Genomic DNA, 21,109 nt, shown 5'->3' with positions numbered 1-21,109 from the left:
AGTGTGTAGCAAAATTTTACATTTCATCCAATGTGAAGTGATAGTGTTGCAAATAAAATTAGTCCTTCTTGATAAACAACTTTACTCTTTATTGTTTCGAAATGGTAAAGTAAAAGTTGCCGGGTTTCTCGTAGGCGTAATTTATAAATTGTTTCCCTTTTAAATGGGATTCCTTCAGACATCAAATCATGTTTGCAAATGTAAAATCCGCCACAATTCTATTTTCATTTGCTTTTAAATATAAAAGTTGAAATATAAAAAGCAAGTAGGACAAAGTCGAGATATTTCGGATATAAAATAACAGTAAAACGAAATAAGATGTCTAAAGTGGCTTCCATCAACTTCCTGACAATCAGCCAAATAATTTAAAAACTTCAATTTATCTCCTTCCAATATTTAGTGTTGCTATATCTGGATAAATATTACGTCTGAATCAAACTCGTGAAACTATAAACACGCTAAAAACACATAAACGGCTCAAACTCCGATTATCGTGAAAATATCAAAGTCAAATTATTTGCATCATGCAAGAGAAACCAGTCACTAAACAAAACACTTTCGTGTAGAGAATAATATTTGTGTATACAGGGTGATTCAAGTTACGCAAAGTAAACGCAAAACGCAAACAATTTCTAATTTTTAGTTTTCCTCTGAGGTGTAAAACCAAACTTAATATCAATAATTTATGACTAATAAATTGCCAGTTTTTCCTTAATTAATAAAAAATAAATATCAATTCTTTTCAAGTTTATTCTACCGAATCAAAAGTTTAAAAAAATTAAAAGTTGCATAAAACTAGTTTGTTGCCAAGACGACAACATTTGCCCTTATTGTAATAATAACGCCATTAATCATTCATCTGAATGAGTGCCATCATTAATTTCTCAATTATACGACTGTTCATATACACTATTAAAGCACCATTATCTGTTGCCTGTGTATGTCTGTATTACTTAATTATACACTAAGGTTATATTTAGTTATATTTAAAAGCAAATATTAATAATATTACTTAATATTAATAATAATTACATAGTAAATAAAAAGTAATATTAAAACGCATTTCCGATAATAGAGAATAAATTAAAATAATTTTGTGTTTTAAAACGTAGGTATACATTTACTATCATTGATGATAAAACAAAACAATTATTCTTTTGTTTTCGTTATTGTGTTGTGTAAAAACATGTTCTGGTGGAAGTGAAATAATATTCAGCAGAGCCAGAGAATAAAACCAAAATAACAAAACGTGCTGTTTTTCGACGCTTCTGTTTGTTCACTCATTGAACTTCTGAATATATTTTTAAACCTGGTTCAAAATATTCATTACTTATTGATCACCTACTTCTGTCACTGTTTTATAAATAATTCATAAAAAATTATCCCAAGCGAACTTATCGCGAATTTTCACAAATAATTTGGTACTTAATTAATGCTTAATGATGGAAATATAAACGCGACGTTGAATTTTCTAAGGGGCAAGCAGTAGAAAAGTTCTTTTATCGTTTTTATTTTTGTTTGTTTTTAGCGTTGCTTTCAGAGATATCGACTAATCATAAAAGCCTAAAATCCCGATGAAAATAATAACTAAAGCGCTTTGCTCTGTTTATGAAACTAAATGGCCCACTGTCCACAATTATCGTTACAATAAACTAATCGAAAGCACAAATTAACGGTTTGTTGGCAATATGTTCATTGAAAATTTATGAAATGTGCAATTTAAAATTTATTCAACATTAACTGATGAGCTGATGTAAAAGATCGTGAAACATTCACATTGTACAAATTAGAAACTTTTTAGTATTGATTGAAAACTTATACGATCCGCCATGGTCAGCAACCTTTCCGGTTTATCCCTCTCCCCAAATATGTATAACTTGAACCGACGGAAAACCCTTCGCGTTCAACAGGTACTAAAGGAATACATTAAATGAAAATTGGATACACAATCTGCCCAATCATTTTTATTTCATTTTCCCCGAACTTTTATATGGGATTTCAGACTAAAAGTATCTACTCGAAAAAGAAATTCACTTTATAAATAAATAAAGCTACCCGGAAATTCATTTGAAATCTATTTAAAAATCTTCATTCCTTTCATTTGTTACGAAATACGCTTTTTAGCGAGAGGTAACTCTCACGTCTTCAATAAAATTCTGATAGAAACAACTGACGCAAAGAAGTTTTTTTTTCTTTTGGCAATAGCATGAACGATTTATAACGCTGAAATCAATAAAACGGATTTTTATTAACTTTTGTCTTCTTGAAATTTATCTTTTGAAATAAAATATATTACCATGCAAAACGACCTTTTAAATTTACAAAATATAATATTTCGCCACAAGACGCATGCCTCACATTACTGACATGCTAACTATTATTTTAACTATTAAAACTCAATTTAAATTAACTCGGAAGTAGGGGAGATTAGAGGAAGATGGGAAAGTTGAGATCACGCAAAAATTGATTTAAAAGTTATTTAAGCGTGAAATTTTTTATTAGCCTGTCATAACTTATCAACAGAAGTTGTTAAATACTTTTAAATATTCTTGACAAGCTCTTGCACACAAATGTTTATTCAGGTAAATAAAGCCACCATAAAAGGAAATGTGAGAAATATCTTCTAGTAAAAGAAATTAATTCTTGAAAAGACTACATTTCTGTTCTTACGTTTATTCGTTTTCTGCCTGTTTTATATTTTCTGCTCGTATCTTATATGCGTTTCCAAAGTGCGAGTAAATAAAATCTTCTGAAGAGTAAAACAGTGTTAAAGCTTTTTACGAGATAAACTGAAAACCCTAGCGAAACATTTTTACTGGACGAGGATTATTTAAGGAAACATTTCCATACATATATTTTTCCATACATACAGAGAAATACAATTGAAAGACAAATTCTGTTGGTTTATTTTTACAATTTTGTACAAAATAAAAGCATACAAAAAACCATATAAAATGATACGTAAAAACTACATTATTGGATTTATCAAAATCTTATCATTTCAAAAATGAAAAATTATTTTGCTTTACTGGTATTGATCAACGTTTTTACTCTACCAATAAATGAGAAAGAAATAGACTATAAAGTTGCATGTTATTAATCAAATGTTATTTTGTCATTTACTGAAAACTACAGTCATTATTTCTGCATAAATTCCATGTTTCAAAAAGATAATTCTATGAATTACACACATCTTATTTTAAGCAATCTCTAGATTGACTTAGTCCCAAGAATTAAAACGTCAACTTTTGTTTCAGGAAATAGACAAGACACATCCACCCGATGCATTTGTAATCCTTTATTCCGTCGTAGATAAGGCTAGTTTTTTAAAGGCCGAAATAGAACTGACCAAACTTCAAGATGCCGACCTATTAAGATCACGATCCGCTATTTTAGTCGCCAATAAAATTGACTTAGCAAGAAGCAGAGCCGTTTCTGCACAAGGTAAGTTGATGTAAAATTATTTTATTTAAAAGTTTTACATTTTATTAATATGCCAAGAACTAAAATAAGAACAATACAAATTAAAAGGGTTTTAAAATAACATCAGCAGTAACATTCCGAGTCAATTAACAAGTCTAACAACATAATTCCATTTCAGAATTTAATTTTAGATAACGAATGCTACATTAGCTACTTTTGACTAACGAGATTTAAATAAAAAAAAACCTAAAATTCAACACCAAACTAAAAAAAAGATATTTCAGAATGACAAAGATAAAACGATATAATCACTTCTGAGTGTAACCCCTTTACAGCTTTCTTAACCCAGAAAAAGCTTCTCTAAACTTTAGTCCTTTTGCATTTCAGTAATCGTCGGGCTTCTTTCTGTCTCTGACGCTTCATCACTTTTTTTGCAATTTGATACAAAAGTGTTTTGTTTACTACAATTTCACAGAAATTATTGTAAAAAAAGCAAACCATTATGATTGCAATTCAGTAGCATTTCTGTCACTGACGTTTGATAACTTTTTACAGTTGGTATAAAACAAAAGAAACAACACTTCCATTTGATCACAATTTAATAAATATTACACTTTTATAAAGATCGATCCAAAAAATACAACACAAGGTTCACTCTTGGGATAAATGTGTCTGTTTATTAATACACAAAAAGCCAGAGGTGAAACAACATTTTCAGTGAAAAAATATCTTTGCTCAAATTTCTTTTCATTTCCAGAAGCGAATTATAAATAATAAATCTGACATTTTTCGGGAAATTTTCCGTAAATTAGAGCTAGACTGTGCATGTCCAAATGATAAAACGTATCTAACCACGCACCTTCGTTTAATTAACGACCGTCTTCCATCAAGGACCGGTGCTTTATAAAGGGACCACAAAATTGCTGTATTTGAATTATAAATTATCATTTTGTCATAGAAATCTCTTGCTATTTTTACTAGATTTGTAAAACGCAAGAATTCGTAACGAGGAATGACGATCCGAAAACTTTTTCTTCTTGTACGACAAAAAATATTAAAACGAGTTCATTAAAATTACAAAGAATAAGTTTTCAAGCCGGTGCTGGTTGAGCAAGCAGAATTGTGTAATAAATAAAAATTGAATTAAATAGAAAGAGATCAGTACTAAAAGATGAGTAAAATAAATAGTAGTAGTAAAGTCTACAAAATAATTTTATTTAACAACAATACAATATGATACAACAAAAATGTATTATATGTATCAAAAAAAGTTATGAAGATTTAAAAATTGCACTATACTTCTACTTGATTTAAAATTGTACTCCTATCAAAAATTCCTGTTTCTCACGTGCAAAAATATTTTTTTAAGTAAGACCAAAAGTACTAGGAGAATTTAAGACAAAGCATTATTATTAAAAATTTTGCTTTGATTAAACTCTTTGTGAAACCTGATACATCTTATGTCTTTTTTAAAACTTTGAAATTTGATGTTTTATAAAAACACGTTATTTCATATTTTTTTCTTTAGATCCTGAAACCCAATTTTAATTTTTCACTACGTTATACAAATTATCCTGTATAGTACAAAAATGCTGTTATTCAGTCCGGCCTTGCGAATACAAAGATAAAACCCTTCCGAAAATATTTTTTGCCCATTATTTATTTGTGATCCGGAAATAAAACTGTTTATTAAAGTAATAAAAATATCGAGAGAAAAATAAAAATGCAAATATAAAAATTTTATTTTACGTCGTTACCCACCAAAAATTGACATTGTTAAATATTGAGAATTATTTTAGGTTTTTGTTTTAATTTACAGCTTTGTGGATTTATGGAAATGAACATTCCGTTTAATTTTCAGATGGCAAATGTCTAGCTTGCACCTTCAGAGCGAAATTTATCGAAATTTCTGTCGGCATAAATCACAACGTAGACGAACTCCTAGTCGGAATATTAACCCAAATAAGACTAAAAGCAGCAAGTGCCGAGGACAACGACCATCAGCAGCAGTGGTACAAGAGTCGAGGTATGATGAAAGCTAGTATGAAAGCAAGACAGATGTTTACGTGGTTGTTTGGAAAAGAAGATTCAAAATTTAAAAATTGTGAAAACCTTCATATACTCTAGCACTAGTTTCGTATTTACGGTACTATAATTATTATTAATAAAGGTGTTGTAAGTAAACAGACAAATCTTACTCTTGGACATTACTTCAAATTTATACATTAATAACTACATCAAACAGCTCTTTACATTGTGTTTATGAATACAGCTTCCTATTAAGTACTGCAAAATGTGGGCTGGGGCCAAGAAAAGATTTGAGTGTTTATATTAGCGTATTGCTTGTTCCAAGAAAGTAACATAATTGTCTACGTGTCCGGCTTTCTTGGAGACAAAGCACCCAATTTTACCAACGTTAGATAAATAATTCTGTCAAAATTACCAGGAGAAAAGCAAATTTGTGATTCAAATATTCAAATCCAAATTTATTTACAATTAACTATCGTTGGTAAAGCGAACAATGAAGCATATCTCAAAACATTTGTATTAATGTTGACTTTTCAATGATTCGTTTATGTTAAATATTTTTCACAGTGTGATTATATTTTGTCACTGATGACTGATGACTTTAGATACAATTATTTAAACAGATTACGTGTACTTAAAATATATATTTATATAAATTGTATGTCCTGTAATAAAAAATGGTGAATAAGACTTCGCTTTGTAGGTATATTGTGTTATCTATATCTATATCTTTGCATGTCATTGTCACTTTTATCTGCGGTTGCATTGCAAATGAAGGGACGAGAAAAACGTGAGAATTGAGGCGGGAGGAAAACTCAAATCAAAGCTAAACGCACCATAAAACTAAATGCATTGATAAATTATTTCTTTTCTGAATAAAAAAGTAGGCACTTTCCGTGGAAACTGCACTAAAATAAAATTTTAGTGCATCGTTTGAAAGTTTGCGAAAACTAAACAGATGATAATTATCCGTTTATCGACGCAGGACTAATTTCAAATATTAGAGCAGTGAACCGATTAATCAGTAGATTGAACCCGGGAGAACCCCAAAACAAACTGTTGAGTAAGTTCATTTAATAGGTCGCTGAAAATGTTAAGGAATTAATTACTATGCAAATGTTAAATGCGCTGTTTATACGCAGAAACATTTCCTACATTTTTGCTTAATTAAGACTTTTCAAAGTAAAATAATAATAAACTGTAGACAAATTGTATTTCACACTAACACATAATTGCGTTTTCTGGTTACCACCCCTATAATCTCCATAGTAAGCGAAAATCGCCGGGAAAATGGATTAAAATACGTAAACACGGTTTGGGTGTAGAACAGTAGAACCGATGATTATTTTATAAAATATTAACACATAAAACTCTGGATTCGAAATAGTTGCGGTTTATGGTGTACGAGACGGTATTTAATATTCGCGAAACTTAATTAAAGTCGTATTCAACAAAGTTCACTTTCAACACTTCAAAACTTTGGAGTTGAAATTCGCCTTGTGGACGTTTGTCCATTAAAATTGAAAAACTTGTACAAAGAAATTCCAAATTAACGTGACGTTTAATTTACGTTGTTTTCCTGTATAAAAACAGGATGAATTAAGTACTTAAATAATCGATCTGTTTAGATTGGATTAAAAGACGTAAATTCTATTGTATTACACAATCTACATCTTTCAAAAGTGAGTCAACAAACTTAAATCTTTGTATCAACAGACTCAAGTTCCATTCCGCACCAATCTGATATAATCAATATGAACCTATGGCAATTTCTGTTTCTACTGTTTGGGTGGAGAAATATTTGTTAAAAGCCCACAAAAATATCCTGACAAATAAGGAAAATATTTTTTATAGAACGTTGAGTTGTTTTTATTTATAATTAATTTAATCTGTAACAAAATGAACCCGGATAATACCGAGCTGATTGGCAATACACATGTCAACATCGTCCATTCAAAAGTCGCAAAAAAACGGAACTTGACTTACAGAATGATAAGAATGTGATATTCTTTATCGCTCGAACAATAAGGTGAAATATGGCGTTAATGCCAGTTTCTACCTTTATAAACTTCCTTTGAAGTGAAACTTGTTACAGTTTGGTAATAATACGTCAAAACCACAGCGCTTGTAAATTTGCACAATTGCATAAGGCAGAGATGTATGCTTTACATACTTGGTACAAAAATATACTTTCTAACAAAATTTTAAAAAGGCTATAAATATAAACTGACTCGTCTAATAATAAGCAACTCAAGTCCATTATATGATCAGTATGGGTAAAGCAGGGTGAATGAAATTATTATAATTTTATTTGACTCTTATTAAATTGTAATAGGCACATAAAACAAATAAAAAAATATAAAAACAAAACAAAAAATATTCATGTCCTTTTACACGTAGGTATAACTTGGGAACAACGACCTATAATTACTTGAACACACGCAAGAAAAAACATTTTTATATTTGCAGGTATATGAAAAACAAGTCAATGAACCGTATTTTAATTTTTGTCCCTCACTTTTATTCGTACCAATAAAAGAACAAATTAAAATTTGTATTCAAACTGTTGCTGAAATTTATTTTTACAGGTAGGTATCCTTAAAAATCACCGTTGGAAACGATATGTGTAATTTGTTCAGAAAAGCGATAATAATAGTTTTGAATAGCAGTTTTCAAGTTTTTCAAATACAAATCTATAACTGTGTTTAAAAGATGTTTTATGGGAGTTACTACCATGGCCTAAAAACTTCTTACAAACTTTTAAAAACCAAAAATAGTTACCAAGGGCCCATTTTAAATGTGATGTACCAACTACGTAGTTGTACTATTTCTAGTACATACTTAGGATAAACTTTAAACAACTGTCTTCCTCCTGCACACTTTTTAGTATTGTTAACCTTTAGGTACATATTTAGATTTCTTACAAGAACTGTATACTATACAACTTTATTACTTGTTTTTTGTACAACTTTTCCTATACTTTTGACAATAATAACTGTATGTTGTATAAATAAATATATTTCTTTGAGCTGTCTCATTTATTTTCAAATCTCACATAAGAGAGTACAAAAATTTACAAGGGAATCAAATTGAGAACATATAATCAATAAATTTTTCCATCATATTCAGATATCATGCTATAAAACCATTCGGAATGTAAAAATAAATAAATAAATACAGACAATACTGAGAATCGTCAATTTATGCGTTGTTTAATCTTTTACTCCTCTCCTTGCTACGTATTTCTTTTTCGATTTCAAATCTTCGTAAGTCGGCCCTTTGCAAAAAATCTTGTCTTTCCAAATAACTGAAAAATATATTTTTAGTACAAGTGCAAATGTGGTTAAACCAGAAATTTTACCCATCTTTGCCTTTATTATGGTTCAGAAGTTCTTCCTGGAGGTTCTCCTCTTTTTTAAACTGATCCCAATCTAACTTAGACTTCTCCAAAGTACTAATTTTAGGTTTTTTACCCAATTGGCTTAAAATTCCACTTAAGCCACCTTTACTTTTGAAAGCTTTACCAGGTTCACTAGTAGATTTATTTGATAGTCTCGCGTCAATTGAATCCTTTACAACTTCTTTTTCTACTTTAACTTCCTCACCAGCAAACTTGAACACTTGAGTTATTTTAACCGTCTCTGGTTTCTTTTCTTCTATGTGTGTTTTTTTCACACTGTCTACTGTTGTTGATTTACTACTATTCGTTGGTAAATTTTTAGCTATATCTTTTTTCGACTGAAATCCAGTATCTTTCATGAAGTCGGCCCATATATCATCAGCTAATTTCTTTTTTTCTTCTTCCGTTACTTGTTTAGATTCGCTCTTAGTTGTTACAACCTCTTCTTCTATTGGTTTTTGCTTCTTTCTGGCTTTTGAAGAGTGCTTTGTTCTTTTTTTCGCTTTAGCACTGACATTTTCACTGTCTGAAAGATCGGATTCAGGATCTCCGTCGGATTCAACTTCAGAAACGTTTTCTTCTTTTTTATCGGGAACGTAATCTTCATCGCTGCTGTCGCTATTCTCCGGCAATTCTTCAGGATCCATTTTATCAAAAGTAAGTTATCCAAAAAGCTAGAAAAATAGAAAATAAAATAAATTATATATGAAACTCTTAAAAGTTTGTAAATTGAAAATTGTTTAGGAAATTTCGAAAATTTTCGAAACAACTAACGAGTCTTTTCTTTTAATTTGGCGTCATAGTTATCGGTGACAATTATAATATGTATTGTGAACGGACCACTATTTTTAATACGCTCGGTGAGTTGTCAAATGTCAGATTAATAACTTTCAATACGATGGCGATGGTTCGTTCACAATCAAACTTTCTTGGATAGCTTGAACGCTAAATTAAAAAAAAAACATCCGTTACTATAAAAACACAAATAACCGAACAAATAACAATCACAGTTTTGTCACTACATGACCTTGACATTCTTATAAACTTGAAATTGAGTTTACAAGTATTTACTTTTAACACCGTGAACAATTTTAAGTAATGGGCGGTAAAAATTGATAAATAAAACTGTTTTTTTTTTCTAATTTTCACAAAAATACTAGAATGGAAAAAAGGGCTCTTTTTAGTGCCAACTCGGTAACGAAATTAGTAAATTCTGTGATAATTTTGAAACGTCAATAAAATGACATTTTAAATTCGATGGAATTGAGGATATTTTATATAAAAGATGCAAAAAAAATTAGTAAACTTTATAAAAGCACGTTTTCACATGTAATTATTATTATTGCACAAAAAATATATAAAAATATTGCAACACTTACCATTCACTTATAGATAAAATTCACAGAAATCTATTTTTCAATAAGTATTTACAAGTCCAATAATGTGTAAGGCTTAAGAATTTGCAAAAAAACTCAAATTGCCTCACCTGAAACACAACCAACAAGGGAAGCCATATTAGAATGCACACCAAAACGCATAGACTATAAAAATTCTATTTTTGTACCTACAGTTTCTAGAACTTTGCAGTTAACAAGAAAAACCAATCGGTTTACCTGATTTCATTTCCTTTTAAAAAAATTTATGGATTTTTCTTTGACGTTTACGGTTGCCAGACCTAGTGACTTTGAAGTTATTCTGTTGGCACTAACACTGCACTAAATATTTACAACGAAAAAGGTTAGAAAGCATTATGACAGAAAAATAATTAAGTGTTTTTTTCTTATCTATTACATATCTCTGTGAGTTGAAAACTCGATGACTATCATTACAATGAGTCTACATTTATTCAAGATGAAAGTCAAGAATTAACCAACCGTACTTTATTTATTTCTTGTCATTAAAACTTGTTTATGTTAAGTAATGTTTGTTGTTGCAAGGTAAATATTTCATGTTATAGCTCATATAATTGCTAGATTATTACCAAGTGCATTAAACAGGTTACTAAATGAACGCTTCATCATGAAGGGACCCAATTGTGCAGTTGATAGTGTCACGTAAAGAAAAAACTGTTTAAGAGAAATGAGCAAAAGTATGGAACTCGATTCTGTGAGCAACGTGCTTTGGCTACAGCAGGCTGATGCTTTAAACACCTTTACTAAGATGTGGTATCACGTCTTCCTTTGGGCCTTGTTTTCTTCTATTTTTGTGCATACGGTGAGAGAAGACAAAAATCATTAACAAAGTATTCTCACACAGCATACACATGCACCCCACTTCTCAAAAGATTTGAGAAAGACTGAAATATTAAGGTTATTTTAGGCGTTGCATGTTCTTTACTGCACCTTTATTTGAACATGTAATGAGAATTGAGCATTTGTTACACATCATTTCAAGATTTATCAATAACTTCAGTTTCTTAATCATAATCAAGACTTCAGTAAATAAGAATCCACAACACGGCTTTAGTAACAAACTATTACATTTGTTTTAGCTTTTTATGTTGACCACATTTACATTCAAACAAATATTTGTGTCTATCAATGCTAATTCGAAACAGTTATTTCGTGACCCTTGAACCCATGAATATATCTTAAATTGAATTATTAAAAATACATAAACTGCGTTGGAGATAAAACTAAAGAGCAGACAAAATTTTCATTCTGTTTATGCCTTGTGAGCAAAATACAACTAAAAATAGTACAGATAACGTTTGATACTGTAATATTAGGTTTAATTGTAATAATTTTAATTTCGCTTCATTCATGAAAAAATTATTAAAATTTAGTCTTGTCTGGTCCATACACAATTATTACATATCACCAACAAAAAATTGTTAGTCTTTTAGGTTCTTCTCAAGCTAATTTAACTTTAAGTTTCATTTAGGTATAGTCAGAATCATAAAAAGTGGTCGTAAAAACGTAAAAGGTCATTTTTTATGTAGAAATATAACATGGCTTTGGACTATTTTCTTTCAGAAAACACTATTATTATGTATTTAATACAATAAGATTAAGAGCAAAAAAGTTACACACCTATGAGACATTTTTAATTAAATCCAACTTGTAGTTCATAAAACCATGCTGGGGTACATATTAGCAAAATTAGTTACAATTTCTAATAAAAAAAGGCCTTTAGATTTGTCGATGGTTTGTCCAGAGCATTTGTAATAAAGTTAAAGCTTTTCTGACAATAGACTTCTTTATTAAGTAAAAAGCTATTTTTGATTTAATTATTTCCGGTCAATACACAAATAAATAAAAACAAATGAAATTTGTATTTTTGGAATGTGTAAGATCACCGTTTAATTACCTATTTGAGCACTATTTACCACTCTAATAAATTTTGTGTTTTTAAAATCAAATATTACTTAATTTTCTCATTTCAGATTGCCGGATTGATCGCCTTTCTTACATTAAGAAAACACAAATTCGGCAAATTTTTTCCTTTGGCGATACTTCTGATGGGTGTCGTCACTCCAGCCATCACCGGAATCGTGAGCAGTGCAGCGATAGCATTTGTTTATCGAGCATCGAGTTTACCAATGAATCCCTTGTATGCATTGTTTTGGGGTTGTGGACAAACGGTGTTGACAGCCTGTATGGGATTCACACGCATCCTCGCCACACTCTGAATGTGTAACGGACTCATTTCAATGATTTTAGATAATTAATTATCTATAATAAATGTGATGGTGCTAATCGCATATGAATATAGTGCAGGTATTTTGTATCGTTTCTCAAGTCATAATTTATTTTTATTTAGACTAGTCCAATTGTTCATATTATGAATTGTAAAAATACACAATTTAGGGTAGGACCATTTTGTATATAATGCACTGTAAAATAGTTACATGAAGAAAGTAAATTCTATTCCGCCTAAAAGTTTTTCTTTCTCAATGTCACGTGTTAAAGGATGTTTGGATGAGTAAAAATCCGGTTTTAGCTGTTGTAATAATATAATTATTTAAAATATTCATGTACCCAATAAGTGTGTAAATTATTTTGAGGTCGTGGCTGTTTTTTTGCCAATTGGAGGAGAAATACTGAACGGGCCACGAGCGTTTGATTTAATCAGATTAGGCGCAGTGTTTGAAATTAAATTTATTTGTGTTTAATTTTTACAAAAAATGAAACTGAAAGCACATGTGTAAAAATCGTTTTTAACACTACAAATAAAACACAAATTATCAATTTAATATATACTTAGCATATAGAGATTCAATGTACATTGTATACTTTTAATTTTAAATATGGTTTAATACAAATGTTGGTGCTTTAACTAGTATGGAACTGATGAGCCTTGTCATCGCGTCTAGAAGTTCTCATTACTCCAGTTGGGTAGACATTCATCTACGATTGACTCCTTGGCCACCACATAAATACAAACATGAATTAATAAATACGGAACATTTATTACATAAACGAAAATTTCTGTAAAGCAGCCAAGGAGGACAGATATATTGTCTATTAAACACATACATCACAATTTCTCTATGACAAATCTATATACAAGAAACAAAGGCCCTGTAGAACCAGATCAAAATAAATTAACATAACAGCAGACGGCGCCAAACTTGCTCATGAAGTTAAACTATGAAATAAACGCTCTGGTCAGCTAACAAGCAATTTAAAATAATTCAGTCACCTACAATCTGCAGCACAACCAATCCCAGAAATAATTTACACAAGGCAGTACTCTACTGGAAAACGCTGACAGCAATGGTTCCAATAGAAGATTGCTTACAATAAACTAATTTTGGGTTCAAGTCTAATTGTATTAGCTACATAGAGAGCAACAACTCATTTCTTGTTGAGCCATGGGTGTTGAAGACACTCCGCAGCCGTGGCCCTCGTATTCGGGTCAAAATCCAGCATGGGCTTCAAAAACGCGGCAAACTCCTCGGCGTCCTGACGGCTCCACTCGTACTTCTCCGTCAAGACATCTTCAAGGCCCCATGGCTTCAACCCTGTGATGTGCCTCAACTCGTTCTTTTTGTTGAAAATCAGCTTTGAATTCCGTCCACTTTGGGCGATCCTGCGCGGGATGTTGCCTAATAATTCTATAATATGGGCTAGGTGATCCTCGTCTCTGCAGTAATCCTCCCCCGAGTGGGGCTCAAACAGGTAGTCGCCCGTCGCCAGTTCGAAGGCCATACACGCGGTGCTCCAAATATCGGCCGACGTGCCGTACTCGGCCCCCAGGAGCACCTCCAGCGACCGGTATTGGCGCGTTTGGATGTCTTCAGTGAAGTGCTTGTCGACCCAACACGCGTTACCCAAATCGGCAATTTTCACTTCAAAATCACAGACCGTAAACGCCGGGTCAGCCTCGACCTTGAGCTCGCTTCTGGACGTCAGCGAGGGGGAGTCATCTTCGGACATCTGCATGACAGCTTCAGTAACGCTGTCTTCGCCCGCCATCGCAGGGGCTTCGCCCCCAGCGAGCTCATCAAGGCAACCATTGGACAGTTTATCTTCTGGGCCCTCGGGAGTCGACTCGGGGCTGGGACTAGTTCCGTTACAGTCGTTATCTGTTACTATATCGCCGTTTTCCTTCACCTTCTTCTGCTCTTCTATTTCTATGATTTGCTCCATTTGACGTTTAAGTAGTTCATTAAGTCGTTTCGCCTTTTTCTTCAGCTTTTTCTTCTTGTTTTTGCTCATTTTCGTCGATTGTACTTCTTGGACCGGTGCGGTACTTACAAGGGACGTGGGTAATTTTAAACCTAGATGATGCATTTCAGCCGCCTCACACGCTAGTCTTCTGATATACTCTTCACTCACACAAATCAGGACATTTTCGGGCTTGATATCGGTATGAATTATTTTACATTTGGTATGTAAATAATCGAGACCTTCTAAAACTTGCCGCATAATCGTGCGAACATTGTCCAGAGGAATCCCGCGGTAATTAGATTTGATTATCAATTTTAACAGGTGGTGGCCGAGTACCTCGAAGACCATGCAAACGTGCACACCGTTGATTCCACTGATTTTGAAGTCGTTCAATAACTGGACAGTCTTGTTGCGTTTCGGGTCTGTGGGGTCAGACTCCCGCACTGCTTTTAAAATTTTAATCTCGTCAAGAGCAGTTTCAGTGAAGTGTTCAGCCGATTTGACGATTTTCAGGGCAACAAACCTCCGATCCTGCAGGTCCCAACACAGCCACACCGTGGAGAAGTGGCCCCAGCCGAGCTTCCTGGTGACGTGATAGCGATTGAGAAACAGGTCGCCAATTTTGACAGGGTGGTAACCCCCTTTCCTGTAATCATTGCTGTCTTCTTGTTCTTCCTCCTCGCTCGTGTATGGGTCATCCTGATCTTCAATCGTCTCATTACTGGAGCTGTGCGAAGGCTCTGTCTTCGAATTGATCCGGTTTTCGCCGTGGCCGTTCATTTCGTTCTTACCTTTTTTCTTAGCTGGCTTATGTCGTTTCTTTTTAGCTTGGATAGCTAAGACACGTCTATTTACGTCCAATTTTGCGCTCATTTGTGAAATTGTTCACTTAAAAACCACAGTAAATCAATGAGAATGTCAAATAATCGTCATTTCTACGAAAACAGTTTTGTTTGATTATGGCCGCCGAGCTCGACGAGAATTTTAACAAAAACGACTAGCGACTGCGGCGCAGGACAATCGCTGCGCAACGTCACTATCGAATTGTCGAATTGTGTAAACTTCGTTTCATTCCTATAAAAATATCCTTAGATTAAGGTGGGTAATTTGAAAAGAAACACAAAGTAAAACTGATTTGACAAATGTCATTTTATTTCGATTATGTCAACTACTTCAATTATGCCACAGCAAACAAAAAATTAGTCACTTTAATTTGGCGGGACTGTCAAGATTTGAAAATTTTTGTCCACTGCTGCTGCTTGTGGTTAAAGATCTATAATATTTTAAGTTTTAACGACCGTAAAAAATATTTTTAGTTGCTTTAAAATAAAGCTTAATAGCACAAACAATAAAGTTTTAAATGGACACTCTGTGTGGCATCAAATCGCGGAAAACATAATTATTTTTTTTAATAGCTTGATAACTTTTTTCAAAATTTGTAATTTTAGACTTAAGTGATTTCTAAAGTATAGAAATTCAACTACAACTAGTTTCACAAAAATAGTTAGAAAAATGTAAGATAAGATACCAGGAACATAGGGAAAAAATGTTAAAAAAAAATTATCTAAAAAATTTCGAAATTCTGGAAGTTTCAATTTTTCACATTGACTATTTATTTCTGTTATAAAAATAATTTGACATATTTTTTGCTGCAAGCTACATTGGCAACACGGAATTTTGGACGATTTGTCATTCGAGTGACATAAAAATGTAAAACGGGCCTTAGGCAACTAACCTCACTTTCGGTTTTTGTAATTTTTATCCTGATAGCTAGAGAAAAAATGACAATAACAAATCAAAATAATTTATTGAACTTATATAAAAACACGTATTGCTAGCATTATTGTTTCGTAAAGTTGACGCTAAACAACTAAAACTTTCAAATTKTAGTTTCAAACGTCAATCATAATGACAATAAAGCGTGACTTACATTGACATTTTTTGAACTGACATAAATATGAAGTCCAAAATTCCGTGTCCGCCAGTGTATTAGACAAGGAAACAAAGAAGCTGTATTCTCAATTGTGACAATATTTAACGTTATTTGTGGCTTTTATTAACAAAGTTTTTGTACATTTTCTGAATAATTATAAAAAAACATATACAAGATAATCGGTAACATTAATAATAAGTACACATAAAAAAGCTCAAATGACAAAAAATATTTGTTAAAATTTTTTGACAGATAAAATTCTTTAAACATTTTTTCCATGTCTCTGGTATCTTATATTAAGTACTTGGAAATTTTCTCTGAGACATGAGTTCTAGAACATCCTATATATTAGTTTATCCGCAAAGGTATTTAGATCGAGAGTAAAGAGCAACACTATTATAATTAGCAAGTAAATGAACAAAATAATCAGGGCGTTTTGCAAGTAATGAAATTACAACAACGCTTATAAACAATCATTTGTATTAAAATTTTCTAAAATGTTTATTAATTTAACTAGTGGAGTTAGTAGTGCAAAATGTCGAATACAGATGATGTACATTTACAGTATTGTCATTTTCATAATGTAAATTCTAAAAGAACCTGTACATTAATAACCTTGTTTTTTACTCTTGTCATGTATATGTCATTTTCACTTATTTACTTCCAAAAATAGTGATTTGTGGCATAATAACGAGTAGGCAGCAGATCAAAGCGACACTTAGTTCAATTAATAAATTTCCCAAGACAGACAAATTGTTTAATTAACCATTTTAACAACAAAAAAAGTTTTACGTAAGTTACCACGACTGAGAATTTAGTTAGGTGTATATTTAAATACACGAATTACATTTTCAACTATACTTTTCGTTATACTAAAAGTACAGTTGGAGACAAAATACTTTGGTCGTCACTTTTCTGACACTTTAATGTAATTCAAGCTTTAACGTTAAAATGAATGACAATTTCAAATTAATGACAGCTATTATATTTTCCTATCAAAAATATGTACATACAACTTGTCAACTATGATTGACAGTAGCTAAAAATATGGTTAACAGTCATGCTTTAATTAACATGCTTTACAATTTAATGTCATTCAAGTAACATTGACGACCAAATTATTTTGTCTCCAATTGTTCCTAACAGACCTTATTTAGCTAAATGTCAAAAATAATAAAATTTTGATCAATAACAATTTTTAGATGAAAAAATTAAGAGGTAGAAATAATTAATTTTTAAATTTAAAAACACAAACAATATAATCCTTTTTTAACTAAAAAAAAAAGATTATAAGAACACATTCAAATAAAACTAGAAAGGCCGCAACCATAATAAAGTTTTAAATGGACATTCTGTGTGGCATCAAATCGCGGAAAACATAATAATTTTTTTTTAAATAACTTGGGATTTTTTCCAAAATTAAACATTATTTGTAAACTTAAGTAATTTCTAAAGTATAGAAATTCAAATACAACTAGTTTTTCAAAAATAATTAGCCCCATAGAAAAATGCCAAGCAAGATAAGATACCAGGAACATAGGAAATGCCAAGTAATATAAGATACCAGGAACATAGGAAAAAAATTAAAAAAAAAATATCTATAAAAATTTCTAAATTCTGGAAGTTTCAATTTTTCACTCTGACTATTTATGTTGTAAAAATATTTTGACATATTCTTTGCTGCAAGCTACACTGGCGGACACGGAATTTTGGACAATTTGTCATTGGAGTGACATAAAAATGACCAAATTATTTTGTCTCCAGTTGTTCCTAACAGACCTTATTTAGCTAAATGTCAAAAATAATAAGATTTTGATCAATAACCATTTTTAGATGAAAAAATAAAGAGGTAGAAATACCTCTGTACAATAATTGCATTAATTTTAAAATTTAAAAACGCAAACAGTATGATCCTTTTTTAAAGAAAAAAAAGATTATAAAAATACATTCAAATAAAAATAAAAAGGCCGCAACCAGCATTACACCAGTGCCTTGTGAGACATGGTAGCGTTGTGACTGGACTAGTGTAATATTCTGTCCGAATCACTTCTTCAATTTTCACCAATGCGCATAGGTGAAATTTCGGTTGCGCTTTAACCGAATTCGGAGGGAAAATAAAATAACGGTGGGTTCTGTTTACCAATTGAAAAAGTGATATTACAGAGCATCTAACCTTATTTTAGATCATTCTAACCGAAGAAAATGGCTCAACCCTCGGTGGCCCAGTATTTTAATAACAGAAAACGTGCGGCTATCGATGATCACAAGACAGAATACCCCACAAAAGTTTTACTACTGGACCAGGATGCAGCGACTCACACACCAAAAAATGGTCTTCATGGGACACAAATAAGCTCCCCAAATGTATCCAAAATCATAGTGAAGAAGCCAGAAACAAGTAAAATTGTTAAAAGTACCAATCTTGAACAACAAAATGTGTCAAGAAAGGTTATCAGAGCACCAAAGAAGAAAATTAAAGCAGGGTCTAATCAAGACATTCAGAGTCTTCTGAATAATATGCGAAATATTGAAAGATGTGTAACTCCACCAAATCCGAGTGAAAAAGACGCAAAAAAGGAATTGGACGATATTAAGAAAAAAATATGTAGAAGCTCAAAGTTGAAGGAACTCAAAGCGTCTATAAGTAGGTTCAAAGAGTCAGCAGAACAGCTGAAGGTTGTTGAAAAGAAAACTGCTGATTTGTCCAAATCGCCACAACTGAAGACATTCAAGTCAATAGAGTTTGAAGTACTAGTTAGGTAAGATTTTAAATAATTAACAAAAATTAATATTTGTAAATCACAGTCACTATTTTTTCTTTTGTGATTTAAAAAAATAGTATCTTCCGGTATTTTAATCAAAGTTCAGAAAACACAGAAGCTTTAAACTCTTAAAAATTATTTATTGAAATGTTGATAGTACCTATCTTCAAGATTGGTTTTGTTTTTGTTACAAATAAAAGTAATAGGCCATTAAAGTTAATTAATGTGTGCTCTTAAAATTTTCCTTTGTTTGGAATTCGGAAATTCTTTAAAGATAATCTTGCTAATGGTAAAAGGAAATAATTATTGCCCTATACAGGGTGAGTCTGATTGCTTTCTTATTGCGTAAATTTATTGTCGATTAAAATGCTTGCGTTACAATAATAATAAACAATTATAAGTAGAAAAATAAACAATAAACTTAAATTAGAAACGTGATTTTAATGTGGAGCACATTTTAATACGAAATCAATCCACCGTTAAAATGTAAATATCAAAGGTCATTATTTTTCAGTCCTCAAAAAGTCCAGTCACCTGAGAAGCCATATCTAAGCCCTAAAAAGGAACCTAGTGTCCGCCGTAATCTCCTCAGTGCCTTGAGCCCCAAAAAAAATCTCTTCACTGCCACTGACACTTCGCCCAAAGAGACCGAAACTCTATCAACACAAGGCTTGCAATTACCATTCAAGTACAAAACCCTCGCTGAACTATTCCGTTCAATTGACACGGTTTCCCAAATATTATTCAACCGCAAGGAACTCATAACATTCAGAAAATTGAAACCTGCTGTTGAAGAAATGATCAAACGGAATCTCCTCCAAAAACATCTCGCTCAAATCAAATCGGTGTATCCAGAGGCTTACAACTTCACCCAAGAAAAAGTCAAAGTCTTTGGAACACGACAAGAACAATGGGAGTTGGTTTTGACCCCAAATATAACAAACTCGGAAGACATGACTTCGCAGATTCTCATTGATAGAAGAAGAGTTTTCATTGACACATTAATTGACAAAGTCAAAGACTACCATAACGAGTTTTTGTTAACACTGACGCCACCAATGATCATTTCAAAGGATAAAATCACCCGCTGGCATCCCGAATTTGATTTAGAAAAAGTCCCCGATGTCGAAGTTGCAGCCCTCCCGGAGCCCCCGTTTGAAGAAAAGTTCACTACAGGAAAACAAGTCCTGGAAAAGGCGCGACAAATGTTTAATTGCAACACCCGGATGGAACAAGCCTTGATGAAGTTGAAAGAAGCCCGCGAGAAGGCCTCAGTAACAAGTGAGGAGTCCTCAGGGCCAGACCAGGTAACCTCTGTGCTGAAAGGCATCCCGAAGGCGTTACTCGAGAAAGTGCGTCAAAAGCAGGCCGCCAAGGCTCTTGCCTCCATGACCAGGACTGCAGATAAGGAAAAGGAGGTGCAACTTTATTCTAGATTACCTGAAATCGCTCGCTTGACTCGTAATTTATTTGTTACCGAGAAAAAAAGTGTTTTAGAATTAGACTTTGTTATGGAAAAACTGGGTAACAGTTACCGCAGTTTTTTAAATAAGGCGGAAATGGAAAACCATTTAAAAGCAATCTCAAACGCTGTACCTGGATGGTTGGTATTTCATAGGCTAAGAAGTTCCGTCTTTTTAAAACTAGCCAAAAATGCTGACTTAAGTCAGGTTTTGAATAAGTTGGAAAAACTCGCCAAAGAAAAGAATGATTCGTAATTTGTAATTGCCGATTTGTGGAGTTTTATTTACCATTAAGTTCAAAATTTGTGTTTTTTTTTTAGAATTACATATTTGCGTCATTTCCGTTTTTTTCATGCAAATTGTGGTTTAGTTTCAGTGTCATTTTTTAATGAATAAATGAAATTTTGAAGCAGGTAATAATAATAATAGTTCCTTTTAATCACTGCTGTCACTTTAAATCCTTTCCTTCGGTAAGTGTTTTGGAA

The 21,109-nt window shown here is 32.1% G+C and overlaps 5 protein-coding genes across 9 annotated transcripts in view; 3 read left to right on the top strand and 2 right to left on the bottom strand.

Moving 5' to 3' along the window:
- Positions 1 to 6,157, top strand: part of LOC123015293 (GTP-binding protein REM 1) — a 30,311-nt gene extending 24,154 nt beyond the window's left edge. The window contains exons 4-5 of the mRNA XM_044414953.1: positions 3,258 to 3,444; positions 5,285 to 6,157. Coding sequence (XP_044270888.1) covers positions 3,258 to 3,444; positions 5,285 to 5,550 — 453 coding nt within the window. The 3' untranslated portion in view covers positions 5,551 to 6,157. The remainder of the gene's footprint in view (positions 1 to 3,257; positions 3,445 to 5,284) is intronic.
- A 2,313-nt stretch (positions 6,158 to 8,470) lies between these two features.
- On the bottom strand, positions 8,471 to 10,581 carry LOC123015294 (craniofacial development protein 1). 4 transcript variants are annotated; one of them, XM_044414955.1, is made up of 4 exons: positions 10,465 to 10,581; positions 10,231 to 10,337; positions 8,813 to 9,525; positions 8,471 to 8,758 (listed from the first exon to the last, which is right to left on the bottom strand). In XM_044414955.1, the coding sequence occupies exons 3-4, from the start codon at positions 9,496 to 9,498 to the stop codon at positions 8,653 to 8,655; spliced, it is 792 nt and encodes a 263-aa protein (XP_044270890.1). In that variant the 5' UTR covers positions 9,499 to 9,525; positions 10,231 to 10,337; positions 10,465 to 10,581; the 3' UTR covers positions 8,471 to 8,652. The 4 variants fall into 4 exon arrangements, with proteins under 4 accessions (XP_044270890.1, XP_044270893.1, XP_044270892.1 ...); XM_044414958.1 differs by lacking the exon at positions 10,231 to 10,337 and having other exon boundaries at positions 10,465 to 10,549; XM_044414957.1 differs by lacking the exon at positions 10,231 to 10,337 and having other exon boundaries at positions 10,338 to 10,477.
- LOC123015295 (transmembrane protein 170A) lies at positions 10,560 to 12,765 on the top strand. Of its 2 annotated transcripts, none has more exons than XM_044414960.1 (3): positions 10,560 to 10,788; positions 10,837 to 11,065; positions 12,237 to 12,765. In XM_044414960.1, exons 2-3 carry the CDS (start codon positions 10,931 to 10,933, stop codon positions 12,480 to 12,482), a joined length of 381 nt encoding a protein of 126 aa, XP_044270895.1. In that variant the 5' UTR covers positions 10,560 to 10,788; positions 10,837 to 10,930; the 3' UTR covers positions 12,483 to 12,765. The 2 variants fall into 2 exon arrangements, with proteins under 2 accessions (XP_044270895.1, XP_044270894.1); XM_044414959.1 differs by having other exon boundaries at positions 10,849 to 11,065; positions 12,237 to 12,762.
- A 22-nt stretch (positions 12,766 to 12,787) lies between these two features.
- On the bottom strand, positions 12,788 to 15,487 carry LOC123015292 (SRSF protein kinase 2). Its single transcript, XM_044414952.1, has one exon. It carries the CDS (start codon positions 15,337 to 15,339, stop codon positions 13,651 to 13,653), a length of 1,689 nt encoding a protein of 562 aa, XP_044270887.1. The 5' UTR covers positions 15,340 to 15,487; the 3' UTR covers positions 12,788 to 13,650.
- Positions 15,488 to 18,415: 2,928 nt separating this feature from the next.
- LOC123015145 (DNA replication factor Cdt1) lies at positions 18,416 to 20,911 on the top strand. The gene is made up of 3 exons (XM_044414661.1): positions 18,416 to 18,524; positions 18,583 to 19,158; positions 19,676 to 20,911. Exons 2-3 carry the CDS (start codon positions 18,602 to 18,604, stop codon positions 20,877 to 20,879), a joined length of 1,761 nt encoding a protein of 586 aa, XP_044270596.1. The 5' UTR covers positions 18,416 to 18,524; positions 18,583 to 18,601; the 3' UTR covers positions 20,880 to 20,911.
- The last annotated feature ends 198 nt before the right edge of the window (positions 20,912 to 21,109 follow it).

The sequence above is a fragment of the Tribolium madens genome, unplaced genomic scaffold (genome assembly GCF_015345945.1).
Source record: "Tribolium madens isolate multiple individuals breed KSU strain unplaced genomic scaffold, Tmad_KSU_1.1 Scaffold_97;HRSCAF=244;Tcas5.2_LG3a, whole genome shotgun sequence".
In the NCBI taxonomy this organism is placed as follows: domain Eukaryota; kingdom Metazoa; phylum Arthropoda; class Insecta; order Coleoptera; family Tenebrionidae; genus Tribolium; species Tribolium madens.
Note: the sequence above shows the minus strand (reverse complement) of the source record. Positions and strands in the feature narration are given on the sequence as shown.